General features: G+C 56.1%; 4 protein-coding genes across 4 annotated transcripts; 2 read left to right on the forward strand and 2 right to left on the reverse strand.

Moving 5' to 3' along the window:
• Positions 1-2,956: 2,956 nt before the first annotated feature.
• Positions 2,957-4,102, forward strand: NCLIV_047240 (YALI0E30151p, related; the record flags this gene model as incomplete). Its single annotated transcript, XM_003884274.1, has 2 exons — positions 2,957-3,522; positions 3,859-4,102. 2 exons carry the CDS (start codon positions 2,957-2,959, stop codon positions 4,100-4,102), a joined length of 810 nt encoding a protein of 269 aa, XP_003884323.1.
• Positions 4,103-5,017: 915 nt separating this feature from the next.
• Positions 5,018-6,016, reverse strand: NCLIV_047250 (conserved hypothetical protein; the record flags this gene model as incomplete). The annotated part of the gene is made up of 8 exons (XM_003884275.1): positions 5,018-5,107; positions 5,165-5,254; positions 5,310-5,338; positions 5,398-5,439; positions 5,501-5,527; positions 5,590-5,607; positions 5,674-5,742; positions 5,803-6,016. The coding sequence occupies 8 exons, from the start codon at positions 6,014-6,016 to the stop codon at positions 5,018-5,020; spliced, it is 579 nt and encodes a 192-aa protein (XP_003884324.1).
• A 983-nt stretch (positions 6,017-6,999) lies between these two features.
• NCLIV_047260 (conserved hypothetical protein) lies at positions 7,000-13,493 on the forward strand (the record flags this gene model as incomplete). Its single annotated transcript, XM_003884276.1, has 12 exons — positions 7,000-7,215; positions 7,447-7,573; positions 8,052-8,201; positions 8,484-8,659; positions 9,216-9,365; positions 9,543-9,620; positions 10,056-10,301; positions 11,006-11,137; positions 11,745-11,855; positions 12,423-12,530; positions 13,103-13,253; positions 13,393-13,493. 12 exons carry the CDS (start codon positions 7,000-7,002, stop codon positions 13,491-13,493), a joined length of 1,746 nt encoding a protein of 581 aa, XP_003884325.1.
• Positions 13,494-15,263: 1,770 nt separating this feature from the next.
• NCLIV_047270 (conserved hypothetical protein) lies at positions 15,264-20,243 on the reverse strand (the record flags this gene model as incomplete). The annotated part of the gene is made up of 1 exon (XM_003884277.1): positions 15,264-20,243. The coding sequence occupies one exon, from the start codon at positions 20,241-20,243 to the stop codon at positions 15,264-15,266; it is 4,980 nt and encodes a 1,659-aa protein (XP_003884326.1).
• Positions 20,244-23,875: the final 3,632 nt, after the last annotated feature.

Raw genomic sequence — 23,875 nt, forward strand, 5'->3', positions numbered from 1 at the left:
ACGCACCATACGTCAGAAGAGTGTTCATGAAGGAGCTAGACATGGCAGACCTTGGAGACGAGAAAAAACCTTTGATACGCCAGGCCTAACAAACACGCTTCAAACGATGACAATTTCCATACCGGAGTCCTACGTTCGGACATCGTCGACAGGATTCTTTCAACCCTAGGTAGCAGCGGGACACAAGAGAAGTCGGAAGAATCGGACCATGTGGAAACGCGAAATGCGCTCCTAGACGAAGGTATGCCAGCTGGTCGCACACTTATGGAAAGACGACACGGCACTGAACTATGAACGATAGTTATGTAGCAGTCCCGGCTCGAACGGGGTCAAAACTAACAGAGTTATCAGCCCATTCACACGTGGGATGCAGAAGAAGTTCCACAGATAAGTTTGAAGCCTCATACAAGAGGGAGAAAAGCTACAGAGGATTCTGCGGCCCAGATCGGAAAGGTAGTTGTGACGACACAGCAGTGCTCGTCGCCTGCTTCCAATCGGTGAGCTCCGAGGGGGGAAGGGGGCTAAAATAGGTAAACTGGATATTGCCACAGGGAGAAAGGCAACACAATTGAGCTACATAAAGGAAACTCGAAAAGGTTTTCGCTACGCCTACCTCACTCCACAGCTGACAAGGACAACCGAAACTCTCTGAATGGATCCATATGCCCGCCACGGACGACGCACTTGCAACTTCTACGAAGGAAGGCCTCCAGACTGGCCGGATCTCCTACCTAGCTTCATATAAGCATGTTAAAGTACACTGAAAAAGTAGTCGGTTTCTTCCCCCACCAAAGCGCTGTTTGATCTACCACCAGCAGCTGCAATGTGCTCCGCAGCGCCTGATCCCCCGAAAACGAAATGCCGCCGCAGGCAACGGCCTGACCGAAATGTGCATCAGCTTATTCGCGGGCCCCGTAGTGTGACAAATGAACGCGATCACCTGACGTCAGGAATCAATGTCGCGGTGTTGTCATTCGAAAGACATCCTCGAAACAACTGAAAGGGCATACCCCATAGCGTTCCCGTGCCACATGTTGCAGGAACACCCCCATGAAGGTTGACAACCGCGGTCAGCGTAAACTACGGACGCTAAAAGTGGTCTAAGCAGTAAAAAGTCGGTCATCTTAATTCGTACACCAAAGAAAAGGAACCGGGTGGAGAGGTACAAAACATTTTCCACAGCCCGTAATGGAACAACGAGGAGGGAGCAAGTGTTGAACAAACGGCTACTCTCCGACGATACTCTGCTCCCGCATGCGCTTTTTCGCGCTTCACCATTGAAAAGCAACTATTTGGACGAATGTTTTCCTGTACAAAAAAACACATTCTACACACTACCAGAAGCGGAAAACCCTTTTAGCCCCACCTCGATCCAAATGTCCGGACGAATCGATCCGGCGAAGAAGACACGGCCAGCCAAAGTGACGCTCGCCGTGGCGAACGACAAGTGCAGTTTCTGCTCATCACCCGAGATGACGAGACGAAGTATTTCCTTGAAACATACTCCCCGCTACGTGTGTTGGGGAGGCGTTTACTCAGTCATGGGTTTCATAAAAAGAGAGCCTCCAACCCTTTACCAAGCCTCCCTTACGTCAGCGCGTCGTCTACAGCTTGGGTAGCGTGACACGAGAGTGGCGAGGCCGAAACTCGCTAGAGATATTTCTCTCAGGAGAGTCCTCGGAGGGAGAGCGGGAAAACGGTGTCTTGAAAATGTAGACCAAGCATCGAAACTGTAGTGTGAGGGAAAACCGAAAAGAAGGGTGTGGGACGAACAAGCGATGCTCCACATTCCGTTTCCCAATCTTTAGATCCAATGCAGCGTGGCGAGCCAACGTAGGTGACTCGAAAAGCTGCGCGCGAAGTTTGCTGGGCGGCGGCAGAGCCCCTCCCGTACTACGAACAGAACAAGAGACGCATTCTTCCCTTGAGGGAAAAATCCTCTGGAAGATGCAGAATGTTACAGCAAATTCGCACTTCTGTGTAGGGTTGTTTTCGCAGTGCCACGACTCCACTGGTGCACAAACTCCGCTTTGGTACTGCGGAGCTATCTCCCCTGTGGTCTGGCCAACTGTGCACGCATGCTTTCTTATTCAGTGAAACGTGTTCGTCCTTTTGCAAGTCACCAGTGATGTTGCTCCGTTCTTCGACGTCTAGGAGGTAACGTGAGTGCTGATCGGAATGGTTTGGCACAATCTGAAGTGACACTCAAAACAAGAAACCAACGCATGCTGCGCCTGAATACAGGAGGTTCTATGCCCGCTGTCAACCAGAGCAGGCAGTTGACGCTCTCTGCATATTTTGTTTTCGTCAAGAGGATTTTGATGAGGCGTCGTTCCGTTTCTGTTGACTCAATATACGGGAGGCCGTCTCAGTCCCGCAGATGCCTGCTGCCTGGACGGCGTGTTCTGGTTCTTGGTAGCATCTCTTGAAGTCCTAACTTGACACCGCCTGTCCGGCTCCGATATTGGTTTTGGTAGCAAAACCCGTGGTCTTTGTGGCTCACGTATGGATTACCTGCTAATGCGGGCACCGATGCTTGGCCAATCTTTTAAAGGTTGAGACGCTTTTCAAGAAAAGCGATAGAGATCCAGTGACGAGCAGAATCGGGCGCGGTGATTATCAGGGGACGAGCCTGTACTGCTTGCGGTGCCACGGTGTCGTACTCAAACTTGCTGTTGAATCAAGGGAACTCATCTGCAGAAATCTAGAACTCCTGAAGGTGGCGAAAAGGGTCAAAAATCAAGCAGTCGCTTTGTTGGTGAAGCATTTTGGTTGGCACCAGCGATCGTGTCCGAAGAACATCGCAGACTGGCGTTTCTTCCGCGACGTAGCAACGTTTCCTGGAAGAAGAATCGTCCGATTGCCCAATTTCCGCCACTCATGATTCTTCTGGCGAAGACGTTCTAGGGAGCAAACTTGATATTTGCATACCCCTTTGTTTTTCGCTTTTTATACAATGCGCCGGCTCGCTATCCGTGGCAGCATTCTTGCGACGTGCTGCAATCGTACCCAACAGGAAAGGTTTCACAGTTCGTGCCCACTTGTTTTACTTGCTTTATCTGGTCTGGCATTCTCAGCGTCTGATTTCTCTGCTGTACAGAGCAACACAAGGCGCGCCCGATATTCAGGGTTCCATTCATCTCCTACAATGAGCAGCCTGAGTCCCCCCACAAGCTGCGCCTCCACTTCGGCTGGTGCCCACTGCGGAACACAACATGAACAGCATATTCCTAACTTTCTGCCGGGCGCTGACCGGACGAAGCCATTCAGCCGCGTGCTTCTTGGCGCTGGCTGTTTCTGGGGCGTAGAAAAGTTATTCAGGAAGGAATTCGCAGGCCAGCTTCGGGCGACGACAGTTGGCTACGCAGGGGGAACTAAGGACCACCCCTGCTACAAGGAAGTGTGCACAGGGCGTACGGGGCACTATGAGGTGGTTGAAGTCCAGTTTTTCGAAGACAAAATTACTCTCTCAGATTTGCTCCGGTTCTTCTGGCGGATCCACGACCCAACAACCATGAACAGGTGAGCAGGTCTCTGTGCGCTCCCGGATAGGCTGCGTGTGCTGAGCAGTTCACTGGAACCTCGAGAGGAAGGAGTCAATGAGGTGCTTTTTCCGTCGAATTCGGAGAACGGTAGCATTCTGAGCTCCCTGAGGAATCTATGGTTTCTTTCTGGCTCACCCTGGGCACGTATTCTTCAATGCACAGTAGGAAAAGGTGCATTAGATACCCCACGCGAGAACCGCTTAAGACAGATAAAGAGGATCTGAATATTCTACGTCATTAACAGGACTTTGCAGAGACACAGTCGGACGCGCTGCTAACGCTATGCTGGTGAACTTGTGATTGTGCGCTGTAGGCAAGGCAATGATGTCGGACAGCAGTACGGGTCAGCCATCTTCGTCTACTCGGCCGAACATCGGCAGACTGCTGAAGAGGTTCGGGATGAAATGCAGAGACAGTGGGCTGGGCGAATCACCACCCGCATACTAGGCGGCAATTCGAACGATCCGTGCGTGCAGTTTTGGAAAGCAGAAGATTATCACCAGTTATATCTTAAACATAATCCTGATGGTTACTGCAATCATCGCGTGCGTTTCTAAATGTTCGTTTACTTCCTGAAGAGCCGTGACAGTTCGCAAGTGGTTAGGGTTCATAAAGGAGGTAATGACCCAGTCAAGATGTTGTTTGTTGGTGGGCACATATAGCGTTTGCATTCCGGCTCTGTGCCTGGAACGGAGCTAGGCGTGTGAACTACTGTACTGGAGAATCTGTCCGATGACTTAGAGAGCTTCCAAGCTCAGGCCGCTTGCAGTGAAGGATGAATTCACAAGGATAGTAAGTTGTCGGCTCCTTCAGCTTGATTGCTAGCGCTCGCTCCATCTATTCTCATGCCGGCGAACGTCTACACTCTTCGCTCATCACAACACCCACAAAAGCGTGCATAGTATGCACCAGGAACGACGATAGTTCAACAGGTGGCGCTCTTGGTGAAACTCGAAGTGTCGCTATGTCGCGGTGCATCGCGATGGTGGTAGTCCGACGTTTATCAGCAAGCACCTGATTCACCGAGCGGAGTAGCCACGGGAACATCACGTCATGCTCCTTAAAGGATGCCATGTATGTTATCTAGTCACATATGACATTGTCAAGCCTGCTGCAAAGGTAATCCTTGTGTAACGCCAACACTGACAGTGCCTAGTGGGCGCTGATCCAATTCATGGATACTAACAAAGTTATGCCTTCGCGGTCTAAGTAGGTCCGTTTTTTCGTGGGCGCCGCGAAGACACGCTGAACTGATTTATCCTAGAAAAAGCAGCTTTTTCCTCAATATTTCTGTCTGTGTACTGTTTCAAAAAGACAAGTGCCAAATGACGCGATGTCAGCTCATACAGGTCACCAAGGCCATTACATGGAATGCAATGTACCAGGCTGCCTGGTATAGCTATTGAGAACCGTCTCTGTCTCAGGCGAGGTAGGGCGTACCCCCGGTGGTCACGTCAATCGTACAAGTCCCCCTAAGCAACATAATTCCTCTGTACATTCTCTATATCGTACTTGTAGTGCGTCTTCTCGGCTTCGAGCTTGTCGATGGCAGCAATTGACTCCTGATTTTTTGGTAGTGACACGCCGACCGGTAGTGGTGGATTGTCCACGAAGCTTACGTCCATTTCCTGTTCGGGAGACTTCACCTTATAAGGTGCTGGGGCAGCCACTTCAGCCTCCTGCTGCCCAGTCATTGCGGCCTCTTGCTCCTGTATGTGTGGCTACTTCATCCAAATCATCGTGATGCCGCGTGTAGGAGCTCACCATAACCTGTGTCATGGCGTTTTCCACGTCTGCGGGGAGCGAAACACTGAAGTCTCATGGAGATACAGTAAACTACGCTTCAACATACCGGCTACGGACGAGGGCTTAATAACCATAACGGGAATTGGTCCTGAAATAAGGTACAGCGCTCTCTGGTAGTCCGCGATGGAAAGAACGCGAAGTATTCATACCAGCAACAGCCTCCTCCTCTGCCTCCCCTGAAAAAATGTCCTTTGTGCAAAGCCGACATGATCTGCGCGGTATGTATGAAGTAGCCTACGGTGGGCAGCCTCGGAAACTGAAGGCCAGAAGGAATGTGATTGTCAGTGTCGAAATACTGCTAAGCGATAACCGGTTCTCTCACTTGCTGCTTCTGCACCAGCCCCCCCTGGCTGGGGATAACTAATTTCCAAGCGGAGGCCGCCTGCCCCGCCTGCTTGCGAGGCGGATGAGCATTCTCGCACTCTCGTAAATGCCATTCCAATTAACTTACCAACTTGAAGATCTTGCCTCCCTGAACGTAGTTCTCCTAGCATGACAGAAACCTCTTTCTCCAAAGCAGCGACGGCCTGTTGCTGGTCACCAATCTGTTGCTTGAGCTGCTGAATCACATGGTTTGGGTTTTGCCCGGCCTCGACGGCAGAAACTGTCAATCTACCCGCCAAAGGCAGGATGACAAACAAACCCGCCACACACCTAGCTTTCATTTTTGTAGATAAAAGGATACTAAACTAACGCACGCAATGAAGAAAACAAGAGGCCTTCTATGCCAAAAACAAATAGGACCAGCAAAGGCTGGCGACGCCAGGCGAAAATTCTGCACAGATGACCGTGTGTATGTACAGTCGTCGTCTTTCTCTGGACCATTTGACGTTTTGTCTGTGCTCCGGCATTCCCATTGTCACCGTTAGCCCGAGTGAAAAAACTGAAATCCTTTTCAGTGACTTTCACCTCCATACGCTGAAGACGTCTAGCAAAAACCATCATCTGGTTGCCCCCTGCTCTCAACGAAGAGGAGACCAGCGGCACACCACCAAACGGTCATGTTCTGGCGTTGTTTGGGGGAATCTCCGTCCGAAGGCTCCCGTAAAAGTAGCAGAGATGACGCACGATCTTTCCGTGTGTGCCTTCTGCAAACTGTGGCAGCGTTCTTTCGGCAGCAGCATTGTTTCTCGCCTCTTCGCTTTCCCATCCATATCCAAATCACACGAATCTTTATTCTCGTGAAGGAAATCGTTGATGGTTGATAATTTGCGTGTCCATATTGCTTCCTGACGAAACAGCTATCCTCAAAAGGGCTCGCACGCGACATGCCGGCGCATGCTACACCGTCAGCTAGCATGCAATTACCAGCCTGGGGCTTCTAGGTCGTGGTTCTCGTAGGGACTGTATTCAGACAGTATGGTATTCATCGAATGATTGCCTTGATCGGAAAGCTTACTTGTCATCGATCGTGTCGAGCACAGTAGTTGGATACTTTCCAAGTGGAAGTTACCGTTCAGCCGCAATGGCCGACTCCACCCACTGGTGACCATGAAAACCGTCCTGTGCGGGTTCACTTCCTTCGACGCAGGTTCCAAGGTTCTCTCTGCACCACAGTGTGCGGAATATTCGCGGAGCAAGACCCCAAAGTATTTCAACTAGTCGTTTGCTCCCTTGAGCTTTCACTGGGAAACGCTTGCATCAGACAATGGATGAGCCCATCCACGTTGCCATAACTCGGCTGTCTGCATCGAGTTTGAGAGGTGGTGGTTTGGCGGCCCTTCACCAACTTCTGCAAGCTCGGGCTTCCACTCTGGCAAGGACTCCCAACGAGCTTAAGGGCACTATATCGAGCCTTTCGTTCGAAGAATGTTCACTTGGAGTATGCCATCTGTTGGCCCTGTTGTGGGACTCCAAAGGAGAGGTATGCCAACCTCTGCAGCAGCACTTATTTCAGACTTCACTGAGCGCAGCAGTCAGGAGCGGGACGATCCCCGTGTCCCTGTGTTGAGCAGAGCAGGGAAGCTGGCTTTTGCAAACTCTATTTCCGCTGCGGAGCGCATAGTCTGATACTCGGTTACACTGTTTCTACTCGTCAGCATGTTCTTGTGCGTCCGTCTCACTGGAGGTCGTGCGCCACTCATGAGTCCTGCAGGCCAACGACACGTTTGCGTTCGATGCCACAGTAAACTTTCTAGAACGATGCCGCCAGTCTCAAATTCAGCAGTGCGCTGCAGAATTCATTACCGTGGTCAAGTCTGCGGTCCGATTCGCAATTCATGGTGAGCTGCGCAATTTCGGTCATCGCATCGTGCGGATCTCATGAAAGTTCAACTTCTTTGCCTGTGGGGATCGTGTTGGCTAACCTGCGCAGTCGCCTCCCACTGTACGATGCTACAACGGAGGTGATGCGTCCAAGGGAGGCACAATCCTATAATGATGCCTATCGGATTGGGTTCACCAGACCTTTGGCTCAAAAGAACGACGACACAATGCACCAAATGATGTTGTCTGCATGGGCACGTATCCCACATCTCGGCAGGTTTATCCCACCTTCAAGCCGCATGACTTCGTATAAAAGCCTTCCCATAGGTCGACAGGGACTTGGCGCTGCTTCCAGGACATCACTGGCCGAGAGAGTCGTCGAGGGAACGGCGCCCGCCGTGTTTGCCGTGTGTAGTTTGCAACTGCTGTGGATGCATTGCGTTTTCTTCTCTCTGTGTCTCGGGCTGTCTGCCGCACTGTCTGTGTTCCGTTTAGCGGATGAGCAATCCTTCGCCGCCACCACGTCCCAGTCGAGCGGCCTGTCAGGCTGCGAGAGTTCGTATTCGCTGCGCTTACTGGAGCCTCTGCTCGAAAGCACCGAGAAGTTCCGACCGGGACAGCAGGATATCACCTCAGCGGATACGGGTGGGATAAAACGCTTCCCTCCAGTCTTCTACGGAAAATGGGGATCCGTGCGGAGATCTCGGCGTCCTATTCCAATGGATGTGTGCATCAGCCACTGTCGGGGATTGGGAATGCACACAAGGGAAGACATCAAAGCGGTGGGCGTGGTCGTGAAGAGACCCCGGCTCCTGTGCTGATTTCTCTGGCAAAATCCGGTTGCCCCGCGAATGCCCTCGCATAGAGCACCCTCGGTGGCGCCCAGCTTGCAATCGTGTCGTGATATCTTTCTCATGACATTCCTAGACCGGGTTTTGTGGTCAGTCGGGCCACAGTTTCTGAACACGGTGTTCTACAGCTTTGCCGATCTTCAACCTGTCGAGCTCGACCCTTGTTTCTGTCCCTCAGCGTTCCTGCAGCTGTGTCTCCGTGGACGGTTCTACGACCGGGCGCGGCGTGTGCTGGATCGCGATGCCTTCAAAGTAACCAAGGTAGAATCCGACTTCCGTCAAAGCAAAGGCGACGGCCCCTATTAGATTTTTCGTGTCTGCTCAGTGAGGTCTGACTGGAGCATCTTGTGTTGGGGGTCACGAGATCGGTTCCAACGTTCTGATGATTCTCAGGCGTTGTCTTTTCACCTTACCTTGTTGTCTCTTTACTCCTCCGGCTGATCGTTTTACTCAATCTCTATTCGTATGCTGCCTCTACGCAGTCGTTCCACTCTCTCCCTGCTTTGTTTACCTGCTATTGTTGTCTCATCTTGTTTGTTGGCTTTCTCTCGCGCGTTCCCGTCTTCTGGTTTTTCGTGCCCCGTTCCTTCTCTCCCTTGTCTTTGCGATGTCACTCCGTCGTCTTCGTCCCACATATTGGGATCTCTGGCGTCCTCTGTTTCCTTTCCTAGCTTGTGCAGTCGTTTTGCTTCATCGGGCTGAAAACGCTCCGGCCCGCCGCCGCTCTTCCGCCAGGGGTTCTGTTCTTTTCTGGTTCCATCTTTTCTAGCGCTCACCTCTTCCCCCTGCTTTTCCGCTCTCTTTTCAGCTCTTCTGCCAAGGCCTCGATGACTGTGCAGCCTACTTTTTTGCGGCAGGCGAGATTTGGATTGCTTTGGAGGAGTATGAGAAAGCGTTCGATGCTCTTGATATGGCGCTCTCTCTCCCTTCCATTCCGGGAGAAACCGACTCTCTTCAGGTACACGTGTGCGTTCTTCCTCTGTTTTTACGATTCTCTGCATGTCTGCTATGTTGTATGCAACCCAGGCAGACGCAACCCTCGTGTTTCCAATCACGTTTGTCCGTTCCTCTTTCGGAGACGCTCCCTCCCCCGCTTTCTGTCTTGACGTTTCGGCGTTTCCCTCTTCTTTTCTAGGTCGAGGCGTTCAAGCGTTTCGCGCTGGTGTCCCTTATGCTCCGAGGGCGGGTCATCCGTCCCCCACCTCCTTCTCCGGTACGCCGCCCCACAAAAAGGAAATTCTGCGTCCAGATCATCTGCTCAATTTAAAGCTTCACTTCGTCGGTCGCTCGTCGTGCTGGCCCTCTTCTACACTCTCTGTTGACCCTAATATCCGTGTGGACCTCTCACGCTGTATATATATATATATATATATATTCCGCCTAGCCGTGTTCCCTCGACTGCTTCATTGTTCTCTTCGTCCTGTCTCTTGCCGTTCTCCCTTGTCGCACCGCGTCTCTGGCGTTCGCCGTGTCTCCTTCCCCATTGCTCTCGCTCTCTCTTCCCTGCGGCTTTTGCTTCCGCCGCTTCCCTTCCCCCTGCTCGCGTCTCCACAGCTGGGGTGTCTGCCCTTCCCTTCACAGTGGTGGTTTTGGAAATCTCCAGAGTGCCTGGATTTCCCTCTCCTGCCTTTCTCTGGACCCCCTGCAGAGCGCCGAAGAAGCTTTACGCATGGCGACCTACCACAAAGATTTTGCTCAGCACGAGCTCTTGTATCCTCAAAAGGCCCTCCCACGCGGCGCTCCTGCATCCTCTTCCCACAGCGACGCGACGGGTCAAAATTCCCTCTTTTCCTTTCTGTCGACGCGTCTCCAGAGACTCGAACAAGAAGTCCGCGCTCACGAATCGCAGTTGAAAGAGGACAACACGTTCCATCTCGCCCTAGCCCTTCTCTCAGTAGGTCCAAAAAAACATACACAAGGATATGCATACACTGATACTTTTGTTTTAATGTATATACATGTATAAATGCCTGTCTGTCATTGGACTGCTTTTGCACCCATCTCCGTCAGCTTTCTTCGTGCAAGATATCTATACATATATATTTCTTTATTTATACTTATTCGTTGCCTAGTGGTGTATATAACGGCCTGTACACCCGTGGACAAGCATGCGCATATATATATATATATATATATATATATATAGGCGTGTATGTGCCACTGCATGTGTTTATCGAGGGTTGGGTATAGTCGCGTTCGTGGGCCGCAGAGACTGAGGTGGAGCGGACGCGATTTGGAAGCGTCGTCTGCTTTGCAGGCGGACGCCACGGCAAGAGTGCAGCCGTGGAGTGTTGAGATGGTGTTCCTCACTCTCACGCTAAAATAGTTCAACGGAGCCGGACAGCCGACACCGAACAGTCAAGGACTGTTCCTTCGAAAACGCTTCTCTTGGTCCGTCTCGCCTTTCTTCTTTTCCTTTCACCCGTTTTGTGTCTTTTTTCTTCGCGCAGCTCTGCCGCGTTTCTGTATTTGGTTTGCGTCCCCTCTCTCGCCCCTCGTGTTTGTCGTTTTGATTCCTTCGCCTCCTGTGTCGATTCTTTCCTTCGTCGCGCCGCCTGCTCAAAACTCGCTGCTTTTGGTGCTGCTTCCTGTCACCAGAGTGTGGTTCGCCGCAAGGTGAAAGAGCTGAGTCGGGTTTTTCTGTCTCTTCCACTGGAGTCTTTTCGGACGAAGATGAACGTCGCGTCTGACCAGGAAGCTGTCGACCTCCTTCATTCTCTCCCCTCGAAGGTCAGGCGAAACAACACGCGGCAGAGGCGCCAAAGGTTCTGGATTTTCCCTTTTGCATTTTCGCCAGTCTGTGGGCTGGAGCGGTCTCCGTTGACGGAGGAGCCGTCAAGGCAGAGTCTCGCCCTCTTCTTCCCGCTTTCCTCCCTGTCCTCAGTCTTCGTAGAAAACGGTCCGAAAACGAGCTCAGGCAGAGACTAGGACAAAGTCATCCTTGTGCTCTCTAGGTCGCTCCGTGTGTTTGTGTGTGTCGTTGGATACACAAAAGCGAACCCGAAGAAAGAGCGAAGACAGGTCTTCTGCCCTCGCTTGTTCCTCTGGAACGGGTACATCCTGCCCGGCTGTACCTGGGATCTCGTCTGCCCCGCTTTTTTTCGCTCTGTCCTTCTCCCTGGCGACTTCTGCGGTCTCTCGCGTGGGATGTTGGTCGCCTCTCTCGTGCCCCGCTTTCCTTCTTTGGCTGCCTAGTTCGTCTGTGCGCGTCCCTCGTTTCCTGTTTCGCCCCTGTCCGTCAGCTCGTCGCGGTCTACGCGCCACCCTGCGGCTTCGTCGCCTCTTCTGTCTTTCCAATCGCTTCCGTCTCTCTGTCTCTGTCTCGCTGTCTCGTCAGCCTGGCTCGTCCCCCCTGTGCACCTACGACGAAGAACGTCGCCAGGTTCTTTTCAGACCACGGCCCTCGGCCGCAGCGCCCTCGAACCCCGCGGGAGACGCTGCCTCTGAGGTGAACAAAAACTCAAAACCCGCACGTTTGCGGGGCCCCCTGCTGGACAGCAATGGGAAAACCAACTTGGAGCTTTGCATGCGGTGTGGGTTGGCGTCGCGCCGGCGAGACAGGCAACTCCCCTGGCGGGACCAAGACAGAGCCGCGCGCCGAGGGCCGGAGTCGGTTGAGACCGTATTTGCCTCTTCTCGCCTGAGGCGAGGGAACGGAGACCAAACGGGAGACGCGAGAGGGAAGGGACAGGCCGAGAGAAACACAGAGAGAAACAGAGAGAGAAACAGAGAGAGAAACAGAGAGAGGCAGGAATCGAGCGGGACGAGTACGGGGAGTTTTTTTCGAGGTGGGCGCTGCCGGACATCCTTTTCAACCGAGCGCAGCGCCTCGACGCGTTTGTGGCCTCGCGCACCGGACTGAGCCAGCGCGCGATGACACATTTTGTGTCACGTGCCTTTCTTTCGTTTTTGTGCCTGCATTTTCTTTTGTCTCGTCTCTCGGTGCGCATGTGGGCACGTGCGAGCTGCTGCGATGCGTGTGTGTCTTCGCTTCCTGGCGTTTCGTGTCTCTCAGGAAGAAGGGAGCGCCGTAGCTTTCCTTGGGGCACTGAAACGCGAGGTCGAGGACGCGCTTCACCGCGTGAAAGCTGTCTCGCACCACATGCGCGTTGCCGAAGCTAAAGTGAGCGCTCCGAGGGACCGCGGGAAACAAGGGACTTGCGCAGGGCGTTCTGCCGTCGCCGGAAACCGAGGGCAGAGAGGAGACAGGTGCGGGGTTCGGAGCGACTCGAAAAGGCGCCAGACACAGCGCAAGACACACAGGGGAAAAGGAGGAAACGGGGAGATGAGAACGAGAAGCGAAGGCGCAAACGGCCACGTGGGCGAGGAACCTGAGACTGCAGGGAGAGGAAGGCAGGTCCGCCCTCGTGAGCGAACTGCGGTTGACGCAGACGGCAGCAATGCGGAGACTGAGGCGCTATCCTCAAGGATTGAACGATGGAAGGGAAGCGGCAAGAGGGAGCGGCACGGCGGGAGGAGAATGGCGCGTCGCCACGAGAAAGGCAGAATCAGGGACGCGACACAGAAAGTCGAGTGACTTGCCACCAGAAAGTGAAAAGGGAGTACGAGACTGACCAGAGAAGGCGAAAAAAAAAGGAGGATGCCCCGTCGTGCGTCGTTCGGTGCAATTGATACACACGCCTCTCGCGTGGCCGGATCTTCTTGTTCTTGTTCTTTTCGCATTTGGTTTTCAAGGTCACAGACAGCGAGGGATTCGCGCGGTTTGTTGAAGTCGCAGACGCAGAGGCCTCCAGCGACAGCCAACGAGACCGCCGAGAAGGACGGAGACGCGCGGGCGGAAGAGGACGCGCCAGCGAGGGAGAAGACTCTTCCGACGACGACGGACGTAAGGCAGAAAGCGGTGGAGAGGCGATCTGTTTGGGAAAACTGAGTCGAGAGCGCAGCCGCACAGACAGCGCCTGGCAAAGTAGCCGAGGTCCCGGCGTTTCACTGCTTCACTTTCCTTTCCGGACTGTCTCTTGCAGAGTCTTCCGACGTCTGCTGGCAAGCGATTGACGGGCACCCTTTGGAAGAAGACATGGAGAGGGGTCTGTCTTCACGGAGAGGAGACGGAGCAGGCGGATAAACGGAGAGTCGCGGCTGTCGCTCTTCAGAAAGCCGCGTTACACTTACCGCGGCTTTTACGCAGACGCGGGGAAACACCCACGCTTCACTTGCATCTGTATATTTGCATATATATATATATATATATATATATTAGCCGTGCAACTGTGCATAAATGCGTATCCGGGTTCGAAGTCAACTTCCACAGTTGTATTAAAAAAGCGGCTCGTTTCTCACTCCGCAGTCGACAGTCTCACCCCAGCACCTGGCGAAGACCGCAGTCGGGAGTTCAGGCACGCGTGCGAGACGTTCGCAGTTCGTGCCACGCTGATTAAATTGCTGTGGTTGCCGGAACAGCGGCGCGATTTCCCTAATTGATTTGAACACATTTCAAAGGAAAAGAAAGCTTTTGGATAAACAGAACGATCTAAAAAGGATTCTTCGGAAAATGTAGATGCTGATCGGGCGAGAGGCCGCTGTTCTTGCGCCTTCTCTCCGAAGGCTGTTCTTCGGCGCCCACAGGGGCCCACAGTCGAGGGTTTGAATTCCAGCGCTTGCACGTGCGTTGAGTCCGATCCTTCGGATCTACAGCGTTACTTCGCGCACGTTCTTGTCGCGAACATTTGTTTTCGCGCGATTTCCCTCACAGCGAAGCAGAAGCTGCAACGCTTAGAACACACGGCGAGGTCCAGCTCCAGCGGCCTCGCCTTGGCGCTGGATCCGCCACTGCGGTAGTAGCTTCGTAGGGGGGGCGTGACTGCGCATGCTCTTCCAAAGACCTTTCCCTAGATTTGCACGAAATACCGCGATCCGCTCTCCCAGCTCTGTCTTCGCCGTCAGCTTCAATTCGCCAGCACACATTCCCACTGTGTGCGCACCCTCTCTTTCCCTGCGTCCGCGTAGCCAGTCGCGCCCACAGGCACAAGTCCAGGTTTCCAGAAAGTAGAGAAGCAGAGATCTCCTTTGACTTCGGCTGCGGCGAGCGCCAGTCGCGAAGCGCCGAGATTCTCTGTAAACACCTTGGCCACGCTGGCGGGCGGTGCCTCGCGGGATTTCGCAACCGGAGCGCTCCCTCCGGCAGTCTCCCGCTATCCACCCCACTTCCTGGCTTTCAGCCGGAAGAGGCACAGGCCGGGGAAGTGCGTCGCGAAATGTGACCGTGGCAGAATCCGTCTCTTCCAGATTCGTATCGCGCGACAGGGGGGCTCTGTTGTCGGGAGAATACACCTTTTCTTTTTCTTCCCTGTTCTCTCAAGACCAAGGGACACGGCGCCGCACAGGCCTTCCTGTGTTTGCGTTTCGCTGGAAGGTTCCCTCTTTAACCGTGCCGCAGCAGTAACTTCGATTTAATATAACGCCTGCCTGGCTTCGGCTCCACGCTCACTCACATCTTGGGAGACACACTGTCTGTGCGTTCGGACTTCCTCCAGCAGTCGACTGGTCCGACCTTCCACATGTGTTCGCTTCTCTGTGTATCTCGCGTGTCGTGTGCGCCGGACGGCTGAGAGAAGTGTTCTGTACGGTGGATCAGGATCGACGTTTCCAGGTGGTCCTTTGTACGCATGTATTCTTCACAAGAAACAAAACCTTCCCTTTGAAACGAAACCAGGAGAGAGCCGAGCCGCGACTCGCGAGCTCGTATAAAAAGTGAGGAGCCACAGTCGCCGCATGAACGCGTGGGAGAAACCTTCCGGACGGTCTGAGAGAAAACGTTTGGCCGCGCCGGCGCGCCACAGAAAAAGAGCTCACCAGCACACGCGACGGAACGAAAGTGCGGGCACGTCGACTTTTCTCAGAGTCTTGGATTGGCGCTCCCTTGCTTTTTCTGCAGTTCGAGGTTGAATCGCCGTCGCTTGATTTCTTCCCACCTTTTTCGGTGGCGTTCTTCGCCTTCTTTTGACCGCGTTTTCTTCTTCTTCGGCTCGCCCTCTCTCGCTCCGTCCCCCGTCCCGGTCCCACTGGCCCCAGGCTTCGTGCCTGGCTGCTCACCTTGCCCCGCAAAGAGCAGCGAGAAGCACAGCTGTCTCTGCGACTCCTCGCTTCGCTCCTTGTCACCCGCACCCGCTCCGCCTGCTGGCCGCGACTGGCTTCCAGCCCGGTACCGATCTGCAGTGTAGAGATTCGACAGCACGGCGTCTCCAGAGAGCGGCCTCTGGTGAATGAAGACGTCCAAGTCGAGAGACGCCAGGAGGGAAGCGCGGTCTTTGTCTCCAGAAAAAAGCCGCATCTCGTTCGCTTTCTCGCGGCTTCCCTTCTCTTTGGCGCCGTCGACCAACCCACACACAGGTCGCCCGTGAGAGAAGAGCGGCGAGTGCCTCGCGCGGTCTCCCGCCTCCGTCTCGCCCTTCCGCGCAAGCGACGGCTCCTGCGCGTCCGGCCACGCCCCGGAGGGAGGCGCACTGTCCCCCCGTCGGCTTCCCTCGCTTTCCGCGCCCAGTCGAGCCAGCCGGGTCTCCTCCGCCGCCGAGGCGCCGCCGGGGCGGCTCCCAATCCCCCCTGGAGCCTGCCGGGGGATCCGCTCGCCCGGCTTCTCGGAGACGGCGCGTCCCAGGGAAATCCCCGCGGGGAAACGGCCCTCCACACCCAGGGGCGGGAGGCCACAAGTGGAAAGGGGAGGCGGCGCAGCCGAGGCAGACGAGGGCGAGGACGGCGAAGCCGCCGCAGCCAGCCCAGGCGGCGGTCCAGCTCTCTGGGAAGGCAACACGTCCCCGCGCGGGTCTCCGAGGGGCGAAGAAGAGCGGACGGAGGGTGGCGTCGAGAACGGAGAGGCGACGGAGACCTGAGAAGCCGGCCCGAGTTCCAGCTGGCCTGGCGCCGCAGTCCTCACGCTCTCAGACGCGACGTCACTCGCCTTTTTCAACGCAGGATTTCCGCCGACTCTCCTGGCGGCGCCGTGGGACGCCCCGACGCAGTTGTCAACCCTCGCCTGCTCGCCGTCCGAGGCCTCGCCCTCCTCCTTCTCTCCCTCGTCGCCCGCTTCCTTCTCTGCGGCTACCTGGCTAGGTCGCCGCCTCGGCTCCGCCGCACCGCCGAGGCTCTCAATCCCACGCGCGACGCTCGGCGCCGAGGAAGACGCATGCGGGGCGAAGGCCGAGGCGGCGCGAAGCAGCGGCGCGGGCAAAAGGGACGAAAGGACCGACGCTTCACTGGGGCACGCCTGCCGAAGCCAGGAAGCGACTGCGTCCTGTGCACTCACGGACACGCTTCTTGAAGAAGCGGAGGAAGACAAAGACGTCAAAGTGGAGAGAGAAGAGGGAGGCGAACCCGCAGACGGATGCCGAGGCGCCTCAAGGCCTTGGCTTGTGGCGACGGCTCCCTGGGACTCCTCGACGCTCTTGGACGAACTGTGAGAATCCTGTGCTTCCGGCGCTTCCCCTTCTTGTCGGTTTGATCCCTCGCGACTTTCCCCTTCCAGAGGCTCCTCGTGTTCGCTCGTTTGTGCTGCCTGCGCTCCCCCCACGAGTCTCCCCGACCGAGCTTCGCCCCTGACGGCCAACAGGGGCGGCGCCTGTTCTGAAAATGTCCATTTCCGCGTCTCCTCTGCGGTATCTGCTTCGCCCCTCTGCGGGGCATTTGTTGCCGATTCGTCCTTCTCTGCGCGCTCGCCTCTCCCCTCGCCGCAATCTCCCTGCCGACCTCCAGACCCTCCGTCCTCTCCTGCTTGGGCCTTCGGGGCGTCGGCGCCGCCTTCCCCCTTCTTCCCGCCGTCGACTTCGCCTTCGCCGTGTCCGCCTCTCCGCTCGCTCGCCTCTCTCCTCTCCTCGCGGCCGTCCCTGTCGGCCTTTCCAGTCTGTTCGCGCCCGAGAGGAAGGCACAGATGGACCTGCGCGTGCCCAGTTGTCTCTGGCGCCTCGGGCGCTGCGTGCATGCCGTCGCCCGAACGCCGCGGGCTTCTCGCGAAGTCGAGACCCGACAAAACAGAACGCGCACCCCAACTGCTGCGATCCGACGAGGAGGAAAAGGAAACCACGGAAGGAGGGGAAACGGAAGCCGAGGAAGAGGAAGGTAAGGAAGAAAAGGAAGGTGAGGACGAAGAGGAAGGTAAGGAAGAAAAGGAAGGGACGGACGAAGAAGGTACGGACGAAGAGGAAGGTAACGGCGGGGGAGAAAGGAAAGATGAAGGTAACGAAGAAGCAAGGGAAGGGGATGGTGAGGAAGGAGACAGACAGGAGGAATGAACAGGAGACGAAGCACCAGGAGAGAGAGCATGAGGAGGGCCAGGCGAAGCTGGCGGCAAAGAGACAGCTAGGAGGGAGCCTGGGGGAGAGGCAGGAGCAGGTGACACTGGGCGACAAGGCGGCAAGGACGAAGGGTGGCCAGACAAAGACGCGGGCACAGGAGAGGAAGACGAACTGCGGAAAGAGGAGCGAGACACTGAAGCCGCGGGGCCGTGCGGCAGAGCAGGCGGCGAGACGAGGGGAAGGGAGGGGAGAGACGTTTGAGCACAGGGCGACGCACACGACAAAACGGGAGAAAGAGCGTCCCGACACGAAGGAGAGAGAGGTGCCGAAGACTCGCCAGACGGGGCCTGGACCTGAGACGTGCCCGCTCCTCTCGACCGGGTCTCACTCTCGTCCGAGAGAAGAGCGTATGCACGCCCTGTCGCCTTCCTGTTTGGATTTTCACTCGACTTCTCCGACACTTCAGGTTCCTTCGCTTCTTGTACCGCCGCCTCCCCCGGGCTTCGCACCTTCAAATTCCTTCTCTCTCTTCTCAAAGCCTCTAGATCGCCCCTGTCGGTACCGTCTCCGATCTTCACCGCTGCATGTCCCCCTCGCCCCCTTCTTCGCCCCGTGTCTCTCCTCTCTCGCGCTCTCCCTCTTCTCTCTCCTGGCCCTGCCGCCTTCGGTTCTGCCTCCTCTCTCTCCCTCTCCTGTCTCTCCATCTCATCTCTCTCCCTCCGGCGTTTCCTCACTCCCTCTCGGGCCTCGCTCGCCTCCTGGGACGCGCGCCTGCGCCTGGCGACTCTCCCTGTCTGGGGTCCTTCCCTGAGTCCCTTCTGAGCCTCGCCTGTGGGGCCGGAATCGTGCACCAGCCGCAAGAGCACTTGGGAGAAGGCCAGGAGCTCCTCTGCAGTCTGCGCGGTCACGTGGCGTGCGTCGTCCATGTCCTGGGAAAACCGCTGAAACAGAAGCGCGAAGCGGCCTTTCAGTTCGCGCCGCAGCCATCCATTCTGCGCACAGGGACACGCCGCCGCTGTGCAGGGCGGCGCGACGGACGGACGAGAACTCGATACATCCGACGAACAGTTCCGAGAAGGAGAAGGCGAAGAGGAGGCGGGACGAGGCTGCGGATGTCGCCGTGTCTTCGTCGCGGCGGTCCTGGGAAAAGAGGTATTTTCGCGGGGCGTTCGCTGATCCGCAAGAGGACGCTCACGGCGAGAAGGTGAGTGTTCTTCACGAGGCCAAGCAGACGGTGCGGAAGCGCAGGTGTCCAGAGGAGGCAGCGTGAACTGTGCCTCCCGGTCGTCTCGGCTTGCCGTCTCTCCGTCTTCGTCTCCATCCGAGTCTGTCCACGCGTCTTCCCCTTCTGAGTCTTCGCGCTCGTCTTCACTCTTCTCGCCGTCGCCTTGTTCCGCGACTGCCGACGGCTCCAGCGCGGCGTGCCGTCCAAGGACCTTCAGTCTTCTCCGCGCCTGCGGCGCCCCCACACGCGCCTTCTCGTCGCGGCTCTCGCGTACCCCCTTCGGTCCTCCGCGTCTGTCCGGCGCATGCTCACCCGCTGCGCCCCTCGCCGAGTCTGCAAAAGAGCGGGAGGAACGTACGGACGGAGCCTGCGAGGAGGTCGGTCTCGAGGCGCGCCACGCTCCGCACGCCCGTCCAGCGAGAGCGGAGGACGACGCGGACGGGGCAGAAGACGAACAGGAGCTCGCCGGAGAAGACGCCGAGCGAGAGGAAGAATCCCAGGCAGCAGCGGTCGCGACACTGCTTCGCTTTTGACTTTCTTCCACGGCGGCGCACCCCGCGACGCGGGAACTCTGTTTGCCTCGAAGTGTGCTGGCCTTTCTCTCTGTCTTCGCGGCCTCTCCACGCAACACTCTGCGCTTTTTTTTCTCCGCAGATCCACACGCCTTTTCCTCCGGCTGCGGGCTCATCGTGTCTGCGCCCCAGCGATCCGCCGCGTCGGGTCTCGAGCCACTCTGTTCGCTGTCTTCCCCGTCGTTTTCTCCGGCTGCGTCTCCCCGTTGCCCGCCGTGCTCTTGAGAGTCCTCGCCCCCGGGGCAGACCACGGCGGGGCTGTCTCCACCTGGCGAACGGGCTCTCTCGCCCCGCGCCGCAGTCGCCCTTGGTCGGCCGCGGGGGCCCGCAGGAGCGCGTGCCGCAGACGCTGGCCTCGAATTCGCGATCGTGCGTCGTCTCTTTCGCTCTTCGTGCTCCACGCGCTCTCTTTCAACGTCTGCGAGATCGACGAGGACGACGCCACGGCGCGGCTTCGCGTCCTGCCTGCCCGTCAGCGGGAAGAACCGCGAAGAAGAAGAAGACGAAAGAGAACGAGAAGAAGGGACGAGGGTGCCGTCGGCAGGCAGCCGTTGGGCGGCAGGCTCTTCGTGGAGTCTTGTCTCCCGGTGCGGAGACTGAGAGGCAGAGAAGGGAGCCGGGCTGACGAGATGGTGAGGTTCTTCGTCTCGAGGAGGCGATCCCACCGTTTCGCCGGCGCTCAGCGTCTTTGCATGCAGTGGAGGAGCTTGAGAAAGCCGCTCTGGCTCTCCGCCCGCCTTCGATTCCGGCCCAGGTCTTCTCCCCTCACCATCTTCCCACTCTTCGTCGCCCATCGCTGCCGTTCAGCATTGACTTGCTCTGTCGACCGTCGACTGTCTCTGCGCGGCGCCTGGAGAAACAGAGAGGCCGACGGCAACGGGGAGAGCGGTTTAGGACCACGGAACCGGAAGAGCGAGGAGGCAGCGGCAGGAAGAGACGGAAGGAGACGTCGAGGTGCACACTCGAGAGCTACACGCGGCAAGCAGGCAGACAGCTGGAGAAGGAAAAGGAAAGGGGATGAGAGGGCGATGCGCACGGAAGAAGATCTGGAGAAGACGGAAAGCAAGGCAACAATGGACATACGACCCAGAGTTTGGAGACACACAGGCGCGCGTCTGCTGGAGCCCGAAGAGAACCCTGACAAGCCTATCGGGAAAGTCGAAAGGCTGAGAGAAGAGAGGCAAGGACGAGTCCGAGGAGGGGGGCAGCTCGGGAAGGGGTTTACGCACATTTGTCTTCTCTTTTTCGGTGCCGGGAGCGAGAAAGGAAGCGTATGGCGAAGCGGCAGGTGAGTTCTTCGCTTTGCACCTTCATTCAAAAGACACAAAGAGGGGAGAACGGGCCATGAAAAGTGACATGAAGGAAAGCGGAAGAGACCACCAGACGCAGTGCCTGCGCCGTCCTTGCCTTTTCTGGTGCCTGCGGACCTCGTCGCGGTGCTGCCCGTCTGTCTGAGCGAGAACAGAGCATACCGAGGAACCGATAGAAAATACCGCCGGCAAATTTCGGGTGACGGGCAAACGAAACACGAAAAAGGCGAAGCAGTGAAAGGGGAAAAGCCAGCTGTCCGATCCTCAATTGGGCTGCAGGATACCGACGCGCACATTCCCTTCCAGGCGGCCGAAACTCAGGACAGGAGCTACATTGGGAGACAGTTGGCGAGAAAGGGACATTCTGTGTTTCTGAAGAAGGAAACAAAGAAGGAGGAAGCACAGGAAATCTCTTTAAAAGTTATTTCCGTCGAGTTTCTCGGGTGAAACTCGCGCCTCCCCCACCTGCGCTGGCCGCGTTAGAAGCGCCTATGCTGTGCCGCAGGCTCTCGTGCTTCTGGACCGTCCGAAGGCGCCCACTCCACGAACGAATGAGAAAAAAAGAATCTAAGCTCTGACCGAGGATTTCCGGTGAGAAGAAGGGAACCGACGAAAACATTTCCTGGTTGAAGTCTCGCGTTCCAAACGAGCCATTTTCCTCATAAGCATGTCGGCCGCACAATCCCGCGCCCGCGATGCCCCTCCAAGTCACACGCGTGCATGCTGAGGTGACGCGACTGGAACTCGCAGAGCCGACACGAACAAGGCACGTCCCCGTCCCTCAAAAATGACTGTCGCGTATTGGTCTCGGGCGAAATCGAAAACATCCGAGTTGTCCGAAGTGTACGTACACCTTCCCACATAAGCTGCTGTCGTTCGAGAACGGGGTTTCCAGTCCTTCTCCGCCGCTAGAAAGATTCTACGAAGTACGGTGTGATGACGGATGGATACGTAGCGAAATAGAATCCCGCACACACATTGCTCGCTGGTGCCGTCTCCGTCCCCTTTTTCGTGGTTTGTTGACAAAAGACGGAGAACGCCTTCTTTACCATGGGCGATCTTTTTAGGGGGCATGGGTCGAGAGGGAGGAACAGCGACGCGGAAATAGAGAAGGATGTATCGACACTTTTTGCTCGGTACGCTAGAATTGCCAGGGGCGGTGTCTGGCGGCGAGTTTCGGGCTTCGATGCCGTCTGAAAAGTACGGAGAAAAGAGGCACTGGCGCAACCGCACTGCATCCGCGAGCGTTCTTTCCTCCCCGCTCTTTCCAAGGGGGGAACGAACAGACACGCTTGACTGATTTCTGCGCAAGCACATGTTGCTTTCCGGACACGCCAACACGATTTGCGCGTCCAAAAAAGCACTCAGTTCCTTCTCCGTGTGACTTTCTCTCGGTTTCTCCCACTACACTGGCAGATGTGGCTATGGAAAGCATAAAGAAAACTTTGCGTGCATGAAACGGAGGAGGCCTTCTTACTGTTGTGTAGATACATGTAGCAATCTGTACGCACGCGGAGCTCCGGGTGCACAGAAGAACTGACGTAAATTATCGGCGCTTTCGGACCTACCCACAGGCTCCACACGGGCCGTGTTCCTCACGTGCATCGACGTGACTCCCTACACCGCTCGGGCGGCCAGAACCTCTGGAGCCGGCAGAATCCGAGATCCTCTAAAGGCTGCCGGTCTCTTGCAAGTATCCTCAAGTCGAAATTCGAGGTCCCTCCTAGCGAGAAAGGGTCACAGACATGCTTGCCGGTTAACCCCCCCCCCCCCTTAACCCTCGGAGGTGTCCAGGGGCAAAAGCGCGGTGTCAGAAGCCGATCCTCACTTGTGCGCACGAGCAAGAAGAGAGTGACGAGGCTCGGTTCAGTATTGAAATAACCCTGCCTGTCTATATATATATATATATATATGCATATACATATGTTTATCTTGTTTGTGCATCTTTGTCTATTTTTGCAAAAAAGAACAGATGTATGTATATGGAAGCGCAAGCTTACGGTAGGCCATGATTTGTGAGCGACTCTGAAAAGTTGACACTGGATGAACTGAACAAGAGGGGAAGGTTTCCGAAGGCCGGCGCCTTCGTTTCCCGATGGCAGCAGTTTGCATCATTTCGCGACTTGTTTGAGTCTCTAGCACTGGGGCGCCCTGCTGAAAGTGGTGTCGCTCTCAGAGGCCGCACTGTTGAAAAACACCTCTTTAAAAATAAAGTGTGTTTCTCCTGAGCGATAGTCTTCTTTCCGAGGAAGCAAACTGAACGGAGGCAAGCAGTCGCACGCCTGCCTATGGACAAGCAGCGATAGGCTGGCTGCAAAAAACTCGGCGGCACGCGACAATTCGATTCGACAAAGCATGCGCTTCCATAAAAAAGCGGGAAATTTGGAGCGGAAGCGTCGCGTGACAACCCCGTCTGCTTGGGTCGTTCGAGACGCGACACGAGAACAAAAGCGAGGCAGTATCTCCAAACACCGCCGGTGTGGATTCGCCTGTCTCCCACGGAGAGCGAGGGCCCCCACCGCATGGCTTCCTGGCGTGAACCTGTTCTTTTCGGCAGTTGATTCCCATAATCACCCATATTCCCTCGCCTCTCTGGAAATGTCCACCTTCGTTGGAGAAGAACCAACCGACATCCCCGCGTGCCGAGGGCAACAGGCGCGAGGGCAAGAACGCAGCGGCAGACGCCGAGTCGAGAGAGCGAGCCTCAACCTGGCAGACTGCAAAAGACTGCTGGCGTCGTGCGCGACTCACGTCGGTCGCCAGTGGATGCATGCTGGGATAAAAATAGACGTGCCTCTGCCTCTCTCTACGCGTTGAGTGTGAGGTCGGCCAACGCGCGGGGCGCACGCATACACCCGAGATACAGCTTCCACAAAAAAGCCGCTGTTCGATCTCGCCCATCGGACCACGGGCGACTGCATGCAGACCGATGCAGAAAGAAGCCCGACACCTGCGCCCTGGGCGAAGCGTCTCGACACCCTGCGCCGACTTCCCCTGGCCCGGCAGCCGCAGGGGACACAACCGCGGGTGTATGTGCGTGTACAAAACAAAAAGATACACGCGTACGCTTCTATGCCGCACTGACGAAAGCACTGCTGGCGAACCGGAAACACACG

Source organism: Neospora caninum, chromosome X, assembly GCF_000208865.1.
Source record: "Neospora caninum Liverpool complete genome, chromosome X".
In the NCBI taxonomy this organism is placed as follows: domain Eukaryota; phylum Apicomplexa; class Conoidasida; order Eucoccidiorida; family Sarcocystidae; genus Neospora; species Neospora caninum.